General features: G+C 42.3%; 1 protein-coding gene and 1 non-coding gene across 3 annotated transcripts in view; one reads left to right on the top strand and one right to left on the bottom strand.

The window, feature by feature from the left end:
* USPL1 (ubiquitin specific peptidase like 1) overlaps nucleotides 1-9,393 on the top strand; it is a 45,782-nt gene extending 36,389 nt beyond the window's left edge. For both annotated transcript variants that reach the window (XM_033236068.1, XM_033236077.1), the window contains 2 exons: nucleotides 3,042-3,199; nucleotides 7,316-9,393. In XM_033236068.1, the coding sequence (XP_033091959.1) occupies nucleotides 3,042-3,199; nucleotides 7,316-9,201 (2,044 nt within the window). In that variant the 3' untranslated portion in view covers nucleotides 9,202-9,393. The remainder of the gene's footprint in view (nucleotides 1-3,041; nucleotides 3,200-7,315) is intronic.
* Nucleotides 9,394-23,193: 13,800 nt separating this feature from the next.
* TRNAN-GUU lies at nucleotides 23,194-23,267 on the bottom strand. Its single transcript has one exon. It is a non-coding gene; the product is annotated as a tRNA-Asn (tRNA).
* Nucleotides 23,268-23,718: the final 451 nt, after the last annotated feature.

Below are 23,718 nucleotides of genomic sequence, written 5' to 3'. Positions count from 1 at the left end.
GGCTGGAAATAAGACACGCTGGAATTGTAGGTAGGACACTAGAGTCTAGGGAAATCAAAGAGGAATATGAACAGAAAAAGGAAGGGGAAGGATATCATTTGATTGACTCCAAGATACTACTGTTTGTAAGTTGCACCTTTTAAAAAATATGCCATTAAGAAAGGCTAGCTGGACACGATGCCTCACGCCTGTAGTCCCAGCACTTTGGGAGACCGAGGCAGGCGAATCTCCTGAGACTAGGAATTTGAGACCATCCTGGCCAATGTGGTGAAACCCCATCTCTACTAAAAATACAAAAATCAGCTTGGTATGGTGGCACATGCCTATAGTCCCAGCTATTCAGGAGGCTGAGACATGAGTATTGCTTCAACTGGGGAGGCAGAGGTTGCAGTAAACAGAGATTGTGCTACTGCATTCCAGCCTGGGCAACAGAGGGAGACTGTCTCAAAGAAAAAAAAAGACAGAAATGCTGCCTAATTGTGTCCCATCAATGATAAGGTGTATTCCGACTTCAGAGATGTTAACATACAGGAAAAAATTTGGAATTCATTTGGCATTTGGAACTTGTAAAGTTTCGGCCGGGCATGGTGGCTTACGCCTGTAATCACTTTGGGAGGCTGAGGCGGGTGGATTACCTGAGGTCCGGAGTTCGAGACCAATCTGGCCAACATGGTGAAACCCCATCTCTACTAAAAATACAAACATTAGCGAGGCGTGGTAGGCATGTGCCTGTAGTCCCAGCTACTCGGGAGACTGAGGCAGGAGAATCGCTTGTTACACAGGGAGCGGAGGTTGCGGTGAGCTGAGATTGTGCCACTGGACTCAGACTTGGGCAACAGAGAGAGACTCCATCTGAAAAACAAACAAACAAAAAAACAAAGTTTCATAGTTAGGTAAAGTAGTATGGAGGCCACCTAAGATTTTTGACATGGTAGTAAAACTCTACATTATGGCTGTATTCTGCATCATTTCCGTTCTGCATCATGTCACCCCACATCAGGCCCTGGATAGCTTTGGTGTACTGGTCCATCTTGTGGCAGTAAGGCTAGTGTAATTAAGAGGATATTTTAAAACCTAACATATAATTGCTCCAGTTGTCTCTTTTTTTGCTGGTGAAGAAAAGCAAATTTCTATCCTATCTGAATCTCATAGAAGACTTTGGAGGTTTCTGACAAGTCATTTCTTACTACCTAGAGGAATGTACTTGTACTCAGCTAGAGTCTGAGTATCTTCGACATCCAGGGAATTGGGCTAGGCATGGTGGCTTATGCCTGTAATCCCAGCATTTTGGGAGGCCAAGGCAGGCAGATCACTTGAAGTCAGGAGTTCGAGACCAGCCTGGCCAACATGGTGAAACCCTGTCTCTACTAAAAATAGTAGTGTGTGGTGTGGTGGCGCGTGCCTGTAATCCAGCTACTCAGGAGGCTGTGGTGGGAGAATCACCTGAGCCCAGAAGGCAGAGATTGCAGTGAGCTATCATGCCACTGCACTCCAACCTGGGTGACAGAGCTAGTGTCCATCTCAAATAATAATAATAATAGTAATAATCAGGTGTCTAAAGCCTACATATCCCGCTATGAGGATACATCTCAAGTTTTCCTGTGGTTCATTGATTCAGACATGCAGTTCACATTTTAGCCTGTCTGAAAAGGTAATACGTGAAATTGATGCCATGATATAGTTTAAGTGGCAGCATGTTTTCATAGTGGTACATTTGATAATTAGTGAAATCTTAGATTTGATGAAATATGATTTCATCAAAGTGGGAAAGTTTAGTGTTATAGACCGTTTGCAGGACTTCTTATTTTATAGGTACTTAAATTTTGAGGACTTGATTATTCTCTAACAAAATGATTGACAAGGATTAATTTATAAATTATCCCTTGTCAGTCTGAATAATCTGCAGTTTGGACATTGATTCAAGTTCATTTGGGCTGAATAAATTTTGATAAACTAAGTAAGCTTTGACAGCTGTTTAAATATTGGGAATAGGCCGGGCGCGGTGGCTCAAGCCTGTAATCGCAGCACTTTGGGAGGCCGAGACGGGCGGATCACGAGGTCAGGAGATCGAGACCATCCTGGCTAACACGGTGAAACCCCGTCTCTACTAAAAATACAAAACATTAGCCGGGCGAGGTGGCGGGCGCCTGTAGTCCCAGCTATTCGGGAGGCTGAGGCAGGAGAATGGCGTGAACCCGGGAGGCGGAGCTTGCAGTGAGCTGAGATCCGGCCACTGCACTCCAGTCTGGGCGACAGAGCGAGACTCCGTCTCAGAAAAAAATATAAATAAATAAATAAATAAATAAATAAATAAAGGGAATAGGGCTATTCAACGTTTTTCTTACATCCTAAGAGCTTTGTTAAATTTAGTTATTTGAGACCCACTGGGTTCTATTTTCTGGTTCAGCATGTTGCTGTAATGGTAAAATATAATTTTGAAATTACAGTTGTCTTGAAGTTAATAATAAATTGACCAATATGTTGTATTTTTTCTCTACTTAGTTACAAATTGAACTTTTCCTAAGTAGAACTTTTAATTTGACAGACCCCCTTTGCTTCCTGAGATAACTGAAATAGGCCAAATTAATGCTTATTTGAATATCTTAGGTTTGTTGCTTTCTTTCACATATTACCTACACCGCTTAACAAAAGCAATTAATCTGAGCACTTGATACCAAAGAAAATTCTAAAAGGTCTGGATTTTTTCCTTGGATTTTACAAAGTAGCTACCATGAGATCTTTAAGCCAAAGCCGCATTGCTGCTTACAGAGCAATTTTTGTTTAATGGTCTGTATTAGAGTCGTACTGCATGATGACTTCCAACTGTCTGGGATACCATTCTGAAAAGGGTTTAGTGTTACATACTTCTTAGAGAGAGTTCTCCATTTCTAATTAAGGCACACATCTGGAGGTGCTCAAGAAAAATTAGTGCAGTTCGCCTTGGAAGGGTTATGTGTGACTAGTTCACTTCAGACATCTTTTGTATAACCAGACACATGGCATTAAATTTGTTTAACTTCTCTTGCTTTTCTCTCCCACAGAGTATCTCCCATATTCATGTTGCACTTTGTAGAAGGCTTACCACAGAATGACTTGCAGCACTACACATTTCATTTTGAAGGCTGTCCTTATCAAATAACTTCTGTAATTCAGTATCGAGCAAATAATCATTTTATAACATGGATTTTAGATGCTGATGGTAAGTGTTTAGAGGTTTTCTTTTAAGATAATTGGCATGGAAACTAAATTCTAGCATGTGAGGACTTTTTGGTTTTGTTTTTTAAAAAAAGACAAACTTTGCTGTGACTCTTTCTCTCTCCTTTCTAGCCTTTGCCTTCTGCCCCTCCTCACACCTATTAAATGTGGTGGTTTTAGTATCCTTTCTCATTCTTTCCTTTCCTTACATCATGTATTATAGGTAAACACATGTGCATGTGCATATTTCTTTTTTAGACAAAGGATGAGCTTACTAATGTTTGCTTAGTTTGTTTTCCTACTTAACATCTTTGCTTTTATTTTTTAGACATATATTTCTAAGACTATTAAACATGAGACTTATGTAGCCCTTCTGTCATTGTGGAATACAGTTTACTAACAGCTACCTTCAAGATAAAGACTTTATTTAAGTCATTAAACTCCTCAGTAGAAAGCTAAGTAAGCACAGTTCATGGATTTTGGGAATTTTCGCCTTGCATTTGTCTGATGTGGTAAAATATTGAGTTTGTTTTCTCATAATGTTCACTTTGTCTTAGACAAGATAATTCAGTCCCCGTAAAGGGTTGGATCAAGCCATTGATTAGGGCTCACTTTGATATAGCCATTTTCTGTTGTTTGGACACTCTTTCATACTTGCTGTTTTTCCTGGGGATGGTTTGAATGGATGACACAATACTGTATTATAAAAGCACTTTACAAACTGTAACTTATATTATAAATGTAATTATTACCTTAAGGTTTTACCCTGTTTCAGATTTGAGTGGAAGTAGTTCTTCACAATACAAACCAACTTATTTTAACTTTTTTTGCATTTCAAAGAATGATCCATCCACTTCAGGTGCAGCATGGTTTCCAACCTGGATGGCATGGAAGAATCATTTAGTTAGCTTCTAAAAATGTCCAGGCTGTACCCTGGAGACCAGCCTTGGGGATTAGGCCCAAATATCAATATTGGGTGTTTTTGGTGTTTGTTTTTGGCCGACCAGTCCTTCCTTCCTTCCTCCCTCCCTACCTTCCCTTCCCTTCCTTCCCTTCCCTTCCCTCCCCTCCCTCCCTCCTTCCTTCCTTCCTTCCTTCCTCTGTCTCATTCTCTCTCTCTGTCTCCTTCTTTGCTCCTTCTTTCCTTCTCTCCTAATTTTCTTCTTTATTTTATTTTATTTGAGACAAGGTCTCACTATATTGCCTAGGCTGTTCTCAAACTCCTGAGCTCAAGTGATCCTCCTACCTCAGCCTCCTGAGTAGCTAGGACTACAGGCGCATGCTATGGTAATACTGTTTTAAACGTTGTTTTCAAGGCTCCCCAGTTAATTCCAGTGTGCGTCATGCGGTAGAGAACCACTGACACAGGCAAACAGAAGATACATAAAGTTTTCTATTTAACGGGTAGGTGCAGGTAGTAGATAAGAGTGTAGCCACATAAACCACGTGCTTAATGAACGGTTTTGTTTTGTGTATATGTGAGGGATTAGCAGATCTCTGAGTATATTTTGTTTTCCCTTTTGAAACTTATCAGAGAATTCATTTGTCTGTTACGTGACTAATGCTTTCGTTTACTTTTTTTTAATATCATGTTTTTTTCTGAGATGGAGTTTTGCTCTTGTTGCCCAGGCTGGAGTGCATTGGCACAATCTTGACTCACCGTCACCTCTGCATCCTGGGTTCAAGTGATTCTCTTGCCTCAGCCTCCTGAGTAGCTGGAATACAGGCATGCACCACCATGCCCGGTTAATTTTGTATTTTTAGTAGAGATGGGGCTTCTCCATGTTGGTCAGGTTGGTCTCGAACTCCCGACCTCAGGTGACCCATCCACCTCGGCCTCCCAGAATGCTGGGATTACAGGCATGAGCCACCACACCCAACCATATCTTATATTTTAATAAATATTTTAATTTGATCTGTAAATTTTTCTCTTTAGGGAATGTGGTTTAAGTCTGTGTTGAGTCCTAGACCTTTGTTGTTCTCAGATAGTCACTAGTGATACCTTAACATTAACCAACCTGTTGGCAACTAAATTGGCCTGAATTGACAATTAAGGAAAGGTCTCTTTCTCCTTTCTTCATCTTCTCGTTCCTTAAGATTAGTTCTTTGTAGGAAGCCTTTGAAGCCTGGTGGCAAGTACCCTATTTCCCTCACAATCTTAAGGTCTTTCTCAGCATTAAAAAGTGACTATGGGAGATATGTCAAACGAGTTTTCTATGTGTGCTCTGAGAAATCTTTTTTCAAAAAAGGATAGATGCACATGTGTAAGGAAAAGAGAAACTGAGCGCACTTTCAATATTTAAGATTAAGTGTCTCTAAACATGTTTTGCAACATAAAATGATGACCACTGTGTTGGTCATCACTTCTCTACTCCTAAAACAATGTTTTCTAAAAGAATATACTCCTTAGAAAAAATATAGTACTTTGGGTGCGCACTGTTGTAATCCAGGGAATAGGAAATGTTTTGTAGTAAGTACGATGGTGTTTGACATCACAATTTATTAATTTATCACATTTGGTTTCATAGAAACAGAGTAAGCTGCGTATTTGCTGTGCCACAATTGCCATGACATTACACTTCTTGTATCTATTTCTGTTTCATAGACGTGTAGATATTGATACATACAGTGGAAGTGTGGATTGTTTTGATAAGTTTCTAATGAAAGTACAGATATTTGTTGATTATTAAAAGTTGTCACTCATCCAAGCCTGTGGTTAGCTTTTCCCAAATTATCATGTGGTAGTAAGTAAACTGTAAAGAAATATACCTTCCCTTATCCCACACCACCTGTTAGCACCTCGCCGCCTGCCTTTACTTCTCAGCCGTACTTTTTGTATTTTTTTGTTGTAGTGGTAAAATATATGTAACATAAAATTTACCATTTTAATATTTGTAAGTATACAGTTCATTGGCGTTGAATACATTGTGTGCAACCACAATGCTGTGCAGCCACCATCACCATCAGGACTCTTTCATCAACCCAAACAGAAACTACTCATTACACAATAACGCCGCATCCTCCCACCCCAAACCCCTGGTAACCACTATTCTACTTTCTGTCTCTGTGAATGTGTCTCTTCTAGATACCTCATAGAAGTGGAATCATATGTTATTTGTCCTTTTGTGTCTGGCTTATTATACTCAGAATATTTTCAAGATTCATTTGTATTGTGGCATGGAGCAGAATGTCATTCCTTTCTAAGGCTGAATAGTATTTTATGTGTTATTCATTTATCTGTTACGGACATTTGACTTATTGTGAATAATGCTGCTCTGAACATTGCTGGACAAGGAATTGAAAATCCCTGCTTTTCGTTCTTTTTGGTATCTACCTACAAGAGGAATTGCAGGGTCTTAATGGTAATTCTGTGTTTAACTTTTGCCAGACTGTTTCCACAGCAGTTGTACCATTTTACATCCCCACCACCATTACACAAGGATTCCAGTTTCTTCACATCCTTGCCAACATTTGCTATTTTCTGTTTTTTTTGTTGTTGTTGTTTTTATTTAATAATATCCATCCTAATGGATGTCCTTTTTTTTTTTTTTTTTTTTTAAAGGAATGGTTACCTTCTTACTCCTCATTCATGCTTTAGTTGACTACATAAGGACCCCTGTCCCTACTGCACCACTGAAATTGTGCAGGCAAAAATAACTGCCAGCGACCACACTGCTATAAGTAATGGACTTTTCCCAAGTTTTGTATTAATATTTCAATATTTGGCAGTGCATCCTACTCCTAGTTTTTAAACTCTTCCCTTGTCATCCATCATCTCATTCTCTCTTGACAAATGTGAAAATGGAAGCTCCAAAATAAGAATTAAAATGAATATTGATCCTTCAGGTAACAAGCTTCATTTATCCTGAAAATTTATATATATGAAACATTCTGTTTACTGATGTTATTGGACAAATTAGGTGAAATTCTAAGTTCCAAAAGTTAAATATACTCTAAGGACTTTAACATGGCAGATGATGGTGACAAGGTCAAGACCATGTTTTAGAGTCTTCTCCTTTGGTGGGTATTCAGTGATACAACAGTTGAAAAGGCTAGAAGAAAGTTAACCTAGGATGGTGGTTTTTGGATATCTAACCTTCACTTCTTTCCCATCCTCCAGGAAGTTGGCTGGAATGTGATGACTTAAAAGGCCCATGTTCTGAAAGGCACAAGAAATTTGAAGTTCCTGCTTCAGAGATACATATTGTTATCTGGGAAAGAAAAACATCCCAAGTGACAGATAAAGAAGCTGCCTGCCTTCCACTTAAAAAGACTAATGACCAACACGCCCTCGGTAATGAGAAACCAGTATCTTCAACATCGTGTTCTGTGGGTGATGCTGCCTCAGCTGAAACAGCCCCCGTAACTCACCCTAAAGATACATCAGTTGCCCCTCATACTTTTTCACAGGACACAGTTGTAACTCATGGAGATTGTTTACTTTCAGGTCCTAAAGGTTTGGTTGACAATAATATTTTACCTTTGACACTTGAAGAAACTATCCAGAAAACAACCTCAGTTTCACAGTTAAATTCTGAAGCTTTCCTGTTAGAAAGTAAACCTGTAGCAGAAAATACAGGGATTCTCGAAACAAATACTTTGCAATCACAGGAATCACTAATGGCTTCTTCAGTATCAGCTCCATGTCATGGAAAGCTTATCCCAGACCAATTTGTGGACATAAGTTTTCCATCCCAAGTTGTAAATACAAACATGCAGTCAGTACAGCTGAATACAAAAGATACTGTAAATACCAAATCTGTGAATAATACTGATGCTGCTGGTCTTATACAGGGAGTGAAGTCAGTAGAAATTGAGAAGGACGCTCAGTTACAACAATTCCTGACACCAAAAACTGAACAATTAAAACCAGAACATGTCACATCTCAGGTATCTAATTTGAAGAAAAAAGAAACTATAGCAGATTCTCAAACCACAACATCTAAGTCATTACAGAATCAGTCTCTGAAAGAAAATCAGAAGAAGCCATTTGTGGGAAGTTGGGTTAAAGGCTTAATAAGCAGGGGTGCTTCTTTTATGCCACTCTGTGTTTCAGCTCATAATAGAAACACTATAACTGATTTACAACCTTCAGTTAAAGGGGTAAATAATTTTGGTGGCTTTAAAACTAAAGGTATAAACCAGAAGGCCCGCCACGTATCCAAGAAAGCGCATGGGAGTGCAAGTAAGCCTCCTCCCATCAGTAAGCCACCACCAGGCCCTCCATCGTCTAATGGCACAGCTGCCCACCCACATGCTCATGCTGCTTCAGAAGTTTTGGAAAAGTCTGGAAGCACCTCGTGTGGAGCTCAACTCAACCACAGTTCTCAAGGAAATAGTCTTTCTCCAGCAAACCATGAAGATTTGGTGGAAGGTCAGATTCATAAACTCCGTCTAAAACTTCGTAAAAAGCTAAAGGCAGAAAAGAAGAAATTAGCTGCTCTTATGTCTTCCCCGCAAAGCAGAACAGTTCCAAGTGAAAATCTAGAACAGGTGCCCCAGGGTGGGTCTCCAAATGATTGTGAATCAATAGAGGACTTGTTAAATGAGCTACCATATCCAGTTGATACTGCCAGTGAGTCTGCATGCACCAGTGTTGCTGGTGTTTCCCTGTACGGTAGTCAAACTCATGAAGAAATTTTAGCAGAATTATTGTCTCCTACAACTGTTCCAACAGAGCTGTCAGAAAATGGGGAAGGTGACTTTAGGTATTTGGGAATGGGAGATGGTCATATCCCACCACCAGTACCAAGTGAATTAAATGATGTTTCCCAGAACACACATCTGAGACAGGACCATAATTATTGTAGCCCCACCAAGAAAAATCCATGTGAAGTTCAGCCAGACTCTCTGACACATAATGCCTGCGTTAGAACATTAAACTTGGAGAGTCCCATGAAGACTGATATTTTCGATGAGTTTTTTTCCTCCTCAGCATTAAATCCTTTAGCAAATGACACATTAGACCTACCTCATTTTGATGAATATCTGTTTGAGAATTATTGAATTAATGCTTGTTAACTTTTTTTCATATAATATTTATTCTTAGAAGAACTTACTGTGTGTTCAGGTAGTGTTTATACACTGGACTTGTGTAATTACTTGTGTAATAACGATGAACAAAATGCAAGGTTTGACCTTTGGTTCTGCCCATGAAGCATGTAATCTGTCTTACAAATTAAAATCATTTAATATGTTCTCCTTTTTGGTTTTATTTTGTTCTTGTTGAGAGTATGAGAATTTCAAAATGTTAAAGGTGAAAAGTGGCATCAGTTTCTGACAGTTTGTACAGTTGGATGCATTAAACTTTTAGATTTGAAGTTTTGGTTATGTTCATGTTATGAGTGATCTTTGGGGTGGTGGTTCTTCCTCTGGAAACCTGTTGCTGGTTGGCACCTTTGCCCGCGGTGCCCGAGTTCTTGTCCTGCATCCAGGTATGCAGACGAAGGGTGAAGTAGATGAAGAGGAGCTTTATTTAGTGTTGGAACAGCTCAGAAGGGGACTCACAGTGGGTAGCTCCCCTCTGCAGGCAGGCGAGTCATCCCTCAAGTGTTCAGCTCTTAGCAGAGAAAAGGCCCTGGAGAGAATAACTCTTCTCAGCTCTCAGCAGAGAAAAAGCCCCGGGAAAGGTAGCTTGTGTTCACAGGCAGGTTGTCCAGAGGTCTGCTGCTGTCAGGAGAGAGGAGGCCATGGAAAGGATAGCTTCTCTCCATAGGCAGGTGGTTCTGCTGTCTCTGCAGGTCTCTGAAGCTCTTAGCAGAGAGGGTATGTCCTCCCTGTTGCTGGTCATCCCACCCTCTGCTCAGCTCTGGCTGAGCGCAGGGCTTTTTATGGGCCTCCGAGGGTAGGAAGTACATACTGACTGGCCCATGGGTGGCCACAGATGAGTCTGGAAAGGGCACCAGTTCCCACTCCTATAGGTGGGACTGGCAGCCTGGTCCCCAGCCCTCAGGCCCTCCCTGTTCGTGACTTCTAGGTTTCCCCCATTGCTTTGATCCAGGAGCTGCTGCCAACAGCAGGGAGAAGCCAAGCAGCGGGGACACGCACTTCCCAACCTGCAAAAGCAGGCTCCCAGAAGTGCAGGGATGCCCGAGTCTGCAACCGCACCCAGGAGGGCGGGCATCCTGCCTGCTCCAGGGAACAGGCAGCACCAGCCATGCCTGGCTGCTGCAGCTGGAATGATAGGCTGGCTGGAGCACCTGCCACCATCATTAATTCAAGAGTTTATGCAAATTTAAGTTGTATACGGTATATGAATGTATGAGTTTTCCTTATGGTTGTGTGGCCTTCTATAAGAGCCTACACCTGTTAGTTACACCCGTAGAGTGCTGTGGAATGTAAACTTTCCCTATATCACTTATCTCCTTTATCTCTTCATACAGAGGAGGGCAGGAAACCTTATTACTTGAACTTTAGTAGTGTTAAGTGATCAATAAATGTATAATAACAAAAAAGTTACCTATTTTTGTGATGATGTACAAAAAGTTTACATGTTATCACAAATACCATCTTTCTTCCCAAGACATTTACTTCTGTAACCAAAGTGGGACACCATCTAACAGTTCTATTTTGGGAGACAATAATAACCAGTGCTTATAAGGCTTGTTATATGTTGGTTGTTAGATGTTATTTCATTTAGACCTCAACATTCTTGTGAGTGACATACTTTTATTACATCTTACAGATAAGGAGACTATACTTATTCAGTTGTGGAGCTGAGATTGAGTAGAGTGGCTACCATAGCATTTGAGTGCTGAGCTTACCAATATATGTTCCACTCCTCAAGCTTCATTTAAAGTAGGATGCCCAAACAGCACCACTGCCCTAGAGATTTGAGTTAACAGCAGTACTTACTGAGGTTTAAGGCTGGCAGCCAGTGTCCTTGCGGTAAAATTATTTGCTAGGGACTCAATACTTCATAATTTATTTGTCAAATTTACTCCTAAGCTTTTGTGTTGTTTTACTTTTTTTTTTCTGACAAAAGTAGTGCATATTGTCAAGGAAAAACTAGGAAAATACAAAAAAAAAAAAAAGATGTTTGACCATGCATTTTAATACTTAGTGATAGTGACAAGAAACATTTTCCTATTTTATGCATATAGACTTTAAATAAAAGTGAGATCCTATCGTATCTGTTTTTATGGATAATCATTGTTTCACTAATGTTTTACAATTCTGAGGTGATTTATACTGTCTTGCCATTGTTCATTGCAGCAGGTATCCTTGTTGATAAATTTTTGCATGGATCCAAGTTTTGTTTTCCAGGAGTGGAGTTGCTTGGTCAAAGGAAATGCACATTTAAGGTTTTTTGATGATTGCATGACTGACTTCCCTGGGCCCTCGCCAACACTAGGTAGTAGTATTGAGAGGAGAGGGGAACCAACCCTGGCTGCTCCATGATTACCAGTGAACCTGAACATTTTCTGTAACTATTGTCCACTTGAGTTTTTTTTTTTTTTGGGGGGGGGTGTAGGGGAGAGTTTAAGAATTGCCCATCCTTTGCTTATACTAATTATCTTTTCAACAAATATTTCTGAATTACTGCTAAGGACCAAGCACTGTTATAAACCTGAGATAAGGCAGTACACTAGAAGGAATCCTTGCTCCTTTTGAGTTTGCCTTCCAAAGATGGAGATCAATATATAACGTTAGATGGTAATAGGAGATACAGTTGACTTGTGTCGTTTTTAGTAGTTACGGTCAATAAAGTCGCCTTGAACACTGAATTAGCATAAACTGAAATACTGTTCCCGGGAGAAACAGGTTCCTGCTGCCCTGTGGTCATGACATTTTTGTCAAACAATCACTATATAAGCTTTTTTGTTTCTGTTTAAAGACATGTTACTTGATCTCTATGGTTCTTTACATGAACATGGCCAACAGCACTGTAACTCAGCCTGAACAAAGCTTATCTAACACATGATGTTCTCCATAAGGCACATCATAGCCTCCTGTGCTTAGGAACACTAAACGGCACTTCAGCACTGCACTTGAGGACATTTTAAACAGTGAAATCAAAAAGCACACACACACAAAAAATGCAATACCAAAAAACACTAAATAGCCACCCCCCTCCCCCGCAAAATACACTTGTTTACAGTGTGAACTGAAAGAGGAAGGTGGAGTATTGACTTGTTTGACCTCAGGTGGAAATGTGCATGTCATGTGACTCAAATTTTTCTCTGTTCTGTGCATGCATGTCCACAAATGACCACAAGAAGCACTGAAAGCACTGATTTTTAGGGTTACAAATTAATTTTAGCAAGTAAATGAATTCACAAATATGGAATCTGTGAGTAACGAGGACTGATTCTTTTATGTCAGATGGCACTAAATACTATAGAGAAGAGGAGTGGATGAGAGGGAGAAGTATTTTAGACTAGGTAGACTTGGAAGGTTTCTTGGAGGTGGGTGACGTTTGAGAAGAGGCTTCAATAAAGTTACGGAGTTCACCATGTGATTGCAGGAATAGTGTTCCAGGAGAGCAAAAGTCATGAAGAGTGTTAGGCATGTGTCTGGTCTGGTTGGGCTGCTATAACAAAATACCTTAGACTGGGTAAAAATGTATAAATAATAGAAGTGTATTGCTTACAGTTCTGGAAGCTGGGAAGTCCAAGATCAAGGTGTCAGCACATTCTGGTGAAAGCTGCTCTGCTTCCTGGCTGGTTCCACTCACTGTGTCCTCACATGGCATAAGAGGGGCACAGAGCTCTTAATGTAACCGTCTCTCCAATGGCCCCATCTCTTAGTACTGTTGGATTGGGGATTTAGACTTCACTAATTTTGGGGGAACACAAACATTGAGACCACAGCAGCATGACTGAGGACAAGGAAGAGGCCAGTGTGGTTGAGCAGAGTGATCAGGGAGGGAGAGTTAGGACATGAGTAAAGAGGCTGGCAGACACCAGATCTTATATGGCTTTGTAGGCCATAGTGAGGACTTTGTCTAAGCTGAGAAGAATAACCTCAGGAAAGTTTCATGCAAGAGGGTAACACGGTCTGGTCTGGGTTTTAAAAGGATCACTGAAATGGGGAGACTGTCTGCAGATGGTCTGAATAGGAGTCCTAGTCTCTTACAATGTCCTTGGAGTTTAGGGTGGTAACTGGAGGTGTTCAACAGTAGTTGGATCATTGTTGCATTTCAAAAGTAGAGCCAACACGATGTGTGCATTTTCTGTGAGGTAGAAGAGTCAAAATGAATTCCAGGTTTTATTGACTGAGCAAATGTGCTATTTCCTGAGATGGGTCAGATTTGGGAAGGAGAATTTAAAGGGGATAAGATAATCCCATTTGGAGTGTGTTAAGTGTGAGATTCCTATTCGACTTCCAAGTGGAGATGATTTAATAGGAAGATAGATCTGCAACACTAGAGGTCAGCGGAGAGGGACACATTGGAGATAGCCATTTGGGAATTAGGAATGCGTGGATCATGGTATAGGATGGGGTCATTAGGGACTTAAAACAGCTCTGGAGAACAAAAATGGTGCCTTGATCTTGGACTTCCTGGTTTATAGAACTGTGAGCAACATATATATGTGTGTGTGTGTATATGTGTATATATATACACATATGTATATATATGTGTGTGTGTGTATATATATATATTTTTTTGAGATAGAGTCTTGCTCTGTCATCCAGGCTGGAGTGCAATGGCATGATCTCGGCTCACTGCAACCTCCACTTCATGATTCAAGCAATTCTGGTGCCTAAGCCTCCCAAGTGGTTGGGACTACAGGCGTACAACACCACGCCCGACTAATTTCTGAATTTTTTGTAGAGACGGGGTTTTGCCATGTTGGCCAGGCTGGTCTCAAACTCCTGACCTTAAGTGATCTGCCCACCTTGGCCTCCCAAAGTGCTCGGATTATAGGCATGAGCCACCATGCCCAGCCTAAATTTATAAATTACCCAGTCTGAGATATTTTGTGATAGCAGCCCAAGCAGACCAAGGCAAAGGCCAAGCACACCTGCTCCTCCTGACTTCTGCTCTTGTGGAATGTTTTTCCTTTAGTCACACGGTTGCCTGCCTAGCTTCATTCAATAGGAGTGTGGTGCCCTGAAAATACAAGGAAGAATGCTTTTCTTTTCCTTTTTTTAATGGAAGGGATGATTATCTGCCAGATGCTGCTGAAGAAGAGTAATAGGAGGACTGAGAATTGGCCACTGGCTCTGGCAATAGGGAAGTCCCCGCTAACTCCACATGAACGGTTTCACATGAACAAGTGTGAGTGGGTTCAAGAGAAGGGATGGTGAGAAAGTAGAGCTATGGATTCACTCTTGAAACATTTTCTGGTGCCTCCTGGGGCAATGTGAGGTCAAGGTTTTTGTTACTGTTCTGAAGATGGGAGAGGCTGATGCATGAATGTTGTAGGTGAGAGAAGGGGCACTTGTGGGAGCAAACTTCTCCATGGATGGGATCCAGTGTCTAAGAGGAGGTGGTGTGACCCTAAGAGCTAGAAAAATTATTTTATAATAGGAAAGACAAAGTACTTAGGCTCAGATGCTAGGAGATTTGCTGATAAAAGAATGAGAAAGGTATCTTCTGATTATTAGGGAAATAAATGGATCATCAGCTGAGGGTATGAGGGGAGGAGGAGTTGAACATGGAGGAAGACAGGTATGAAACACTGGTCTCAGAATGGAGAGCTAATTGAATAGGGACATGCAGTGGGCTTGCTAAGCTGTGCAGAGAGTCCATGGGAAGTTTATGGTCATCAATTTAATGGAGACCAGCTAAGATGGTGGTTTATTTTTCTCCAGTGGTATTTAACTGCTCAGGTACAGGAGAGAGAGAGTAAGTGTGAAGTTCGTTTCAGCCAGCGTTGAGAAATTGTCAGGCAAATGGGACAAGGAGATAGAGGAGAAAAGGAATTAAAGCTTCCTGCAAGGGTAATGATTGTAGGGATGGATAAGTAAGGAACATGGGAAGTGGCTGTCTGCCGAGTGGTGGCAGAACTCAGTGGATTGGAGCAAGGTTCAAAGAATGGCAGAGAGGCACCTTTGGAGGAAGTAAGCTGGCTAGAAAGTAGTGTGCTTGAAATTAAACTTCCAGAGATAGCAAGGTTACAGGTGATGACAAAGTCGGAAGTACGACAAGGAAACTGCAGGGCCACAGTTGGCAAGAATTTATGGAAAATGAGGAGAAAGAGGCACCAAGAGGTCGGGATGGCACATGGATTATGTCTGTACAAGGCAAAGTCATCTAAATGGCAGCAGTGGCCCTGGCAGAAATATACAGTGAACCAGAGCAAAAACCCTCAAGGACAGGCAGAATGCCATGAAAACAGCAGATGACAGCCAAAGGAGCAGGGCAGGGGTTCAGTCCAAAGTGCTTCAGAGCCACTGGAGGGTTGAGAGGGCAGGGGAGGGAGTGGCTGAAATGGCGACAGGGAAGAGCCTCTCTGATCTCCAGGCCCAACAGTACATGGAATGTGAGAGATAAGACAGTCACCACTGGCCAGGGCTGTAGAGGGACATTCAGCGAATATTCAGGTTCCACTTAGCACGAGGGCAGGGAAGGAACTGTTGGCAGAAAATATCTGGGACAGTGGGATTAAGGACAGACCACACATTCCAAAAGGCACCATGGGAGGGTCAGGGGGCGAGGTTAGGTCTAGGCTTCAATTTCTGGGAGGTTCAGTCTTCACAAGGTGACAGAGATCAACAAGAGTGCAGCTTAGGCCAGGTGCAGTGGCTCATGCCTGTAGTCTCAGCACTTTGGGAGGCCAAGGCAGGCGGATTGCTTGAAGCCAGGAGTTGGAGACCAGTCTGACCAACATGGCGAAACCCCATCGCTACGAAAAATGCAAAAATCAACCGGGTGTGGTGGCGCATGCCTGTAGTCCCAGCTACTCGGGAGGCTGAGGCAAGAGAATCACTTGAACCTGGGAGGCGGAGGTGGCAGTGAGCTGAGATCGTGCCACTGCACTCCAGCCTGGGTGACAGAGTGAGACCCTGTCTCAAAAACAACAACAACAACAAAGAAAAGAGTGCAGCTTATGACGGGTCTCCTCGGGAGAGGGTTTTTGGGATTCACCTGCCTCTCAAAGTGCTGGGACGATGGGCGTGAGCCACCACACCCAGGCGGGGGAGGCTGAGTTCTCATTGTTGTATCTCTCTTGGGATTGGCCTCCTGGGCAGTTTAAAAGGCAAGGCAAGGAATCTTTTGAAGAAAGAGACTGGGCGCAGGGTGTGTCTGAACAAGAAGTGTGAGAAGCTCTGTGGGCCTACCTTCAGACTTGGGGTCCTTGAAATGGGATCTCATTTATGCCAGCTCTAGGTGTAATGATAATAAATCTTCTCTGTCATTTGGCAATTTTGGTTTATGCTTGATCATCATTTTTAATGTTTCAACATGTAGAAGGTTAATATTATTTTACATTCTTTTCCTTCTGGCATCATGTTTTTTAGCAAGATTGTTTCCACCACAAAAAATATGTATCTTCCAATGAAACTACGTTTCTTTTTTTTCCTTTGCTTTCTCTTTTGGTGTATGAATCTTTAATTATTTGTAATGTATTTTGATGTGTAACATTGAAGTTTCTATTTTGTACTATTTTTTCCCCAAATAGTAAACTTATTGTTCAAATAGTTATTGAACAACCTTCACTATTCTTTAACCATTTAGAATACACCATTCACATATCTTTCATACTACGTTTAATAACTTTTTTAAATTTAAAAACATTTCTTCTACTGATGTATTTATTTTGAGACCAGGTTATGAAACTGGCTAATTTTTGTGTTTTTGGTAAATACTGAAATTCATTATGTTGCCAAGGCTGGTCTCGAACTCCTGGGCTCAAGCAATCTGCCCGCCTTGGCCTCTCAAAGTGCTGGGATTACAAGTGTGACCCAGCACACCCAGCTAACAAATGTTATTTGTTATTGCATTTAATTCCCATAGTACGTTGAAATTATCAGGGAAAATTTTTCAGTGATCTATTATTGAATGCCAAATTAAAAGTGTAAATACAATGATTCAATAACAATTTTTCAGAAGAAAAAAGGCCAGGAGGAAGGTCTATTAAGTTTTACCCAAACTTTCATCCACCTAACATATCACGGTCATGCACTGTCAGGAAAAGAGTAAGAAAAGTAAAAGATACAATTGATCATAGAGTTTTGCTGGATACTATAGAAGAAATCAACACAAAATGGAACAGCCTCTTCAAGCTTAGAGTCAGAGGCTGTAATCCAAAAGACTATAGTCAGAGGCCATAGGGCCAAAAGACATGCGTTATGGCATTGGAGGAAGAGGATGCTCTGGGAGTTCATGGTAGAAGAGGCGGAACCAATCTGGTGGATTACAGAAAGTATCCCAAAGTTACAGTAAACTAACGACTAAATTCTGAGCTGTTTTCAGAGGCAATGCCTGTTTGGGCATCCCTGCCACGTGTAAAGAGTCACCCATGGTTCGTGGACTCTGAACAGGCCTGCGCAGTGAACATATCTGGCACTGTTTCTCTGTCTGTTTTAGCTATATTGAGTAAAATTTAAAGAGACCATTAGTTTGCTCCTGCCCTAGGCCCAAAGAACAGACGAAACCTGAGTGGCTTCACTTGTCCTAGGTGCTATGTACTCAAATTGAACTTTGAAACAGGTCGGTTTTTCAAAAAAAGCGTGAGATTCACAGCAACCAATTAGAAGAGGCCTGGTCAACCTGGGCCAGCATGATGAGGCTCTTCTGCTTTAATCCTACAAGGAAAGAAACTCTGAAATGACCAATCTACTTTTATTCTTGGTTTCTGCTTTCTTTGGTCTATTTCTGCCTATGACTATCTCCTCTGCTCAGCTCATTGAAGTACCCTTCTATTTATAGATGGGATGCTGCCCAACTCATGTATCGCTAGTAAAAGCCAATTAAAGTATGACACTCGATGTGTTGGAATTCTGCTGTTTTGACAGCTTTTCAAAAACACCAAGAGGTTCACATCCCTACTCCCCCAGCCAGTGTTCCCTCAGGGAACCACGGAAGAAGCAAGGGTGGCTGAAAGCCCGTTGGGATGTTTCTAAGTACCGCACATCCATGAAAAGGCACTTACTAACATTTGCAGGACAGCAAAGCACTGCAGTGACGATAAATCTGGTATTGGAGAAGTTCAAAATAATCAGTAGATTAACACAGAAGCCAGAGCTCCTAGGGAGAAAAGGAACCCTATGGAATACTTCAAATCTGAAAGCAAACACTCATTTCCTGTTTAGGTAGTGCAAGCATGTAAAAGCTCGGTAAAGTATCCTCCTTGCCAGCTTTCTCTTTCTCACAAGCCTTTTTACTGGGCTGGGAGGCTGACAGTATCTAAATATGCTGAGGAGGTTCAAGTGTCTCCACAACTCACTTGAGAGTGAATGTTCCCCTCGGCCCTAAGGCAATATAAACCAGCCCTGTTCAGCAGGATAGCAAAATGTTTGCAGTTGTAAACTGGTGTCCCATTGGTTGTGGTGCTTGTGGTGTAAAGAATCCCTGTGCTTGGTAATTAATAGAGAAATTCTATATTTTAAACTTCAGTTCTATATTGGCTCTTATCCATGGCAGATTTTCACCTATGTGATTATTTATGTATTTATTTTGAGCCAGAGTCTCCCTTTGTCACCCAGGCTGGAGTGCAGTGGCGCGATCTTGGCTCACTGCAGCCTCCGCCTCTTGGGCTCAAGCAATTCTGCCTCAGCCTCCCGAGTAGCTGGGACTACAGGTACACGCTGCCACGCCTGGCTAATTTTTTGTATTTTAGTAGAGACGGTTTCACCGTGTTGCGCAGGCAGGTCTTGAATTTCTGAGCTTAGGCAATCCGCCCGCCTTGGCCTCCCAAAGTGCAGGTATTACAGGTGTGAGCCACTGTGCCTGGCCCTATGTGATATTTATTATAGTGAATTCCAATGATTAGACCTAATATATCATTTAATTAAGTATAAACCATCATTATGCTCATATTCACACATATGATAATATGCTCAGTTTATTGTTAAGGTAATTCAGAATCTCCTTATTTTGAAGTGTTCATTTGATATACCTGTTTGGGAATAACTAGTTTGTCATCTTTGACAGACAGTAATTTTTGTTGTTTTGCTTTTACTAGAAAAGCATGGTGAAAAATGGCTCCATTTCTGTGAGAGGTAACTAAAATATGGCAATTTGCTGGGTGTCATTAAAGTAACTCACAAGGAAAAAAATGCAAATTGGTATCTGCTGATGGAATAAATCTCTGTGGAAGTGACTCTGAAAGGATCAATATATTAAAGCCCTTCCCAGCTGGTCATTCCAGATTGTAACAATAAAGCATAAAGTGTTAAAACCTCAAGGTAGGTTTTTTTTTTTGTCCCCTTTATTATTAATTTTATAGACCTACTTAATTACTAAGCCAAAAAAAAAAAAAAATCAAACTTGTTTCTCTTTGTGACTTTTCAATAGCATTAAACTATTCTGGTTTTTAATTTTTGTGTTACCTTAAAGTCTCCAGTTCAGCAATTTTTCTGTACCTAAACACTTCGGATTTGACATGCTTTGTGGCCTTTATCAGTAGTTAGAATGTAAATCCAATAAATCAAGTAAAAGCCAGGTCTTCAAAACCTGGGGGCCAAGAACTCTGCTTTAGAGGGCCCGTGACTCTTGGACACTGTGAACAAAATCTCATCTCTGAATATGGATATTTTAGGGAGAGGGTCTTTAGGTTGTCATTTGGATTTTCACAGGGCTCCATGTACCCATAAGGTAGTCTCTTGGGCAATTTGACTTCAATAAATGAAGTTTAACTTAAACCTAAAATGAAATCTCACTGAAAAACAGAAACCAATGAAAGATGCTTTTTTATCCATTAAAAACAAAACAAAACAAAAAACACCTCAAAGCCAAAGATTCTTTCTGAAATTAGGTTCTAGGTTCCAGAGCAACTCCATGGTAGGGAATCAGCCACATGTAAGGTAAGCTAAGAGTTTGGACAATTTGTAGTATCGTAGGTTTCTTTAAGACCCTTTCAGATTTTGAATTCCTATTAGTAGCGTCAGCCAGGATCTAAATGTGAGCATCACCATAGACACTTCCCTCCTGCTGCAGTCCCCAAGACTTGCCCAAATTTCCCTTGAATTTCACCCACACTGCCTTCTCCAGGCCCACTGGAGTCCAGAGCCTCGTTGCACCTCCTTGGAAATATAATTTCCTCCTAACTAGTCTCTGATCTACTATTTCCCGTACACTGTTGCCACACCAATCACCTAAAATAATATATTTCATTCTGCCCTGAAATAGAAACCTCTAATAAGTTACTCCCTTCCTTTATGGGGTAAAGTAAGCCACATCCTAGGTATTCAAGGACCTTCCAGGAGGTAAGAACATTTCCCCTGCACCTTCTTGAAGTACACTTGTCCTATGTCATGGTTATGTTCATTTCTTACCCCCTACTCTCCTTTTGTCTTGAATTTTCCTTGGCCTTAAGTGGCTCTCGCCTGCCTGTCCACATCTCTCAGGGTTGTTTCAAATCTTCCTTGAAGACTCGCAGCCCCAGTCTATGTTGGCCGCTTACTTTGCGGCCTGTGAACATGATTCTGTGGCTGACTTGCTGACACTCCATCAGATGCATTTTTATCTGGTTGTCCATCTGTGAACCATACCCTGAGAAGGCAGAGAGTGCCTCTGCACTGAGCATGTGCTAGGGGACAGGTCTGTGCTAGAGGGGCAAGCACTGTGAATGAAGAACCTGTCCCTACTCTCAAGGAGTTCGTCTCTCAGTGCAGGTGACAAGCATCTCACTATTTCCGGGGGTTGTGGTGACTGCTGGGAGAAGGGGTGTCTACGTCAGATCAAAGCGGCATCAGGGGAGGTTCCCTGAGAAGGTGATGCCTCAGTGGATGTCCCCCAGGTAAGTGGGGCAGAGGTGGAGAAGGGCAGAGCAAGGAGAGGCATCTAAGTGGGGCGTGTAAGCCTGCGTGGGTCATTCGGGGAACCCTTGGTAACTGCATGTAACTGTGTGAAGCTTTCATAAAGGAACATGGTTGGAGACTAGGGTGTGGACCATACAAGTCCTTTTGCTAAGCTCAAGAATTTGAAATGTATCCTGAAGGAAATCCCTTGGAGCCTAAACATGATCATTTATAACAGAAGATGATCTCTGCCCCCAAGGAGCTTGTCACCTAGGGTAAATATATTCAGCTTCAAAGTGGAAGGGCATGTTTTCTAAGTCCCTGTAATTGTAGTGATAGCAAATATTATGCCCTGCATCTTGAAATGTCAAACTAGGTTTGAACAGTACATACATTATCTTATGACCTAACTTCTCCTCATTGTGTTGTTTCCACTATAACCTACTCAGAAGTGTAGATAGGACGTTTGGAATCTGATGGGCATCAGAAAGATTCCTACCTAGGAACTGTTTTTTTTTTTCTCTGAGACAGAGCCTTGCTGTGTCATCCAGGCTGGAGTGCAGCGGCACGATCTCAGCTCACTGCAACCTCCACCTCCCAAGTTCAAGTGATTCTCCTGCCTCAGCCTCCCGCTGGGACTACAGGTGTGCATCACCATGCCTGGTTAATTTTTTTTTTTTTTTAGATGGCGTCTCACTCTGTCGCCCAGGCTGGAGTGCAGTGGCGCGATCTCAGCTCACTGCAAGCTCTGCCTGAGTTCACGCCATTCTCCTGCCTTGGCCTCCTGAGTAGCTGAGACTGCAGGCACCCACCACCACGACCGTCCAACTGCCTGTATTTTCTAGTAGAGACGGGGTTTCACCATGTTAGCCAGCATGGTCTCGATCTTCTGACCTCGTGACCTGCTGGCCTCGGCCTCCCAAAGTGCTGGGATTACAAGTGTGAGTCACTGCGCCCGGCCTGCCTGTTTAATTTTTATATTTGTAATAGAGGCAGGGTTTCACTATGTTAGCCAGGCTGGTCTTGAACTCCTGACCTGGTGATCCACCCACCTCGGCCTCCCAAAGTACTGGGATTACAGGTGTGAGCCACCGCTTCCGGCCTCCAAGAAAATTTTTGAGAGCTACTTTTTCTGTTGCCTGGAATTCCACCATAAGCACAACGTTGTGTCTCCTTCTCCAGGGCTACTAACTAAACAACAGAGGGTATTGTGTTATCAACAATTATTTGATTGATAACTATCAGCAAACAGTTGCCAAGGCATTCCCTTAAAGACAACCTAGTGACTCTGTTAACTACTCTTTCTTCCAGGCCTCTAAGTTCTGTTGGAGGTAAGTAGATCCCAGAAACAAAGCACCTACCATAAGACCTGAATCTTACTAGAAATAAATTAAATCATCATGTGACCATATTATGTGTGTTTCTGTCTTTACTTAAAGTCTTATGTGAATCTTCTGCTTGAAAAATATGTGTCCTCTGTTAGAGCAGAGATGAAAATATGTCATTCAAGAGCTTGTAACAGGAATCCGTACAATTTCTGCTAGAGTCTAATTTCAGGGTTAATTCTGTCAGCAATCTAAGGTAAACATTAACATTTTCCCCTAGATTTAAATCCGTTGTCCAAAAGCTGTAACAGATCTTAACTGAATAAATAGTTTCTTAAGATGGTAAGCTTCCATATGCTTTAAAATGACTCCTCTACACGTTTTCATCTGGAAGGCTGCTCATGCTTTTGGAAGCAAAGAAGGCAATCTGAAATAACTACAGTTGCTTTTCGGTGGTGCCAGATTTTTCTGAGAGTCACCAATGGAATTTGTAAAATCACAGGTCAATGAGCAATTGAGTTGATGTTTTGCTATTTCAAAGACTGCCCTTTGTGCGCATTGTTGGGAAGGTCTCCTGAAGCACACGTGCAAGTTTCCCTTGGATAAGTGGTAGGAATAAAATCGCCAAACCATGGCTTGCAGTGCAGACACAGCCTTTCCCTTGGGCCCAGCCAGTGGGCACCACACATTAAGAGGATATTTGTCTGTCCTTGTCCTAGACACGTTGTAGCGTCATGCTCCTATTCGATTAAAAATCTCACTATTGCAGTTTTAAAATGAACCATCTCGTAAACGTTGTCTCGGGAAAAGAAGCACTGGCCGTCCCTGGGTGGGCTCGAACCACCAACCTTTCGGTTAACAGCCGAACGCGCTAACCGATTGCGCCACAGAGACCCAGTTACTCAGACCTCGCCGCGGTGTGTACAGATTTCCGCGGAGCCGGCAGCCGCTTTCGCCACCCTCGGCGTCGCCACCCCAAGCACTGGCAGAGCAGCGGCGGGGCGCGCCGAGGAGGCGGCGGAAGCGGCCGAGGTGCCCGGCGGCCATCGCGAGGGGAGAGGCCGAGCCCCGGCGCGAGGGAGGGGGCGGGTGAGGCCGCGTGACCCCGGGCTTCTCTGGGGACGAAGCGCGCCCCTCGTGGCTGCAGCGGCCAGTGGCCCGCAGCCGGCCCGGACTCGGCAATGGCTGCGCGCTGTGCCTGCTCTGCGGCGGGCACCCGGCCGGCAGGGCGCGCCACCGGTAACCGGGGACCCAGGGGAGAACCTGGCAAAGGGAGTAGGTCACACGGACAGAATACGACACGCTTGGAGGGAAGAACCACGTGCTGTACAGGTTGAAAGGATGG

This window comes from Trachypithecus francoisi, unplaced genomic scaffold (genome assembly GCF_009764315.1).
Source record: "Trachypithecus francoisi isolate TF-2019V2 unplaced genomic scaffold, Tfra_2.0 Contig01461, whole genome shotgun sequence".
NCBI classification, from domain to species: Eukaryota; Metazoa; Chordata; class Mammalia; order Primates; family Cercopithecidae; genus Trachypithecus; species Trachypithecus francoisi.
This window is presented reverse-complemented; position numbering and strand designations above follow the sequence as displayed.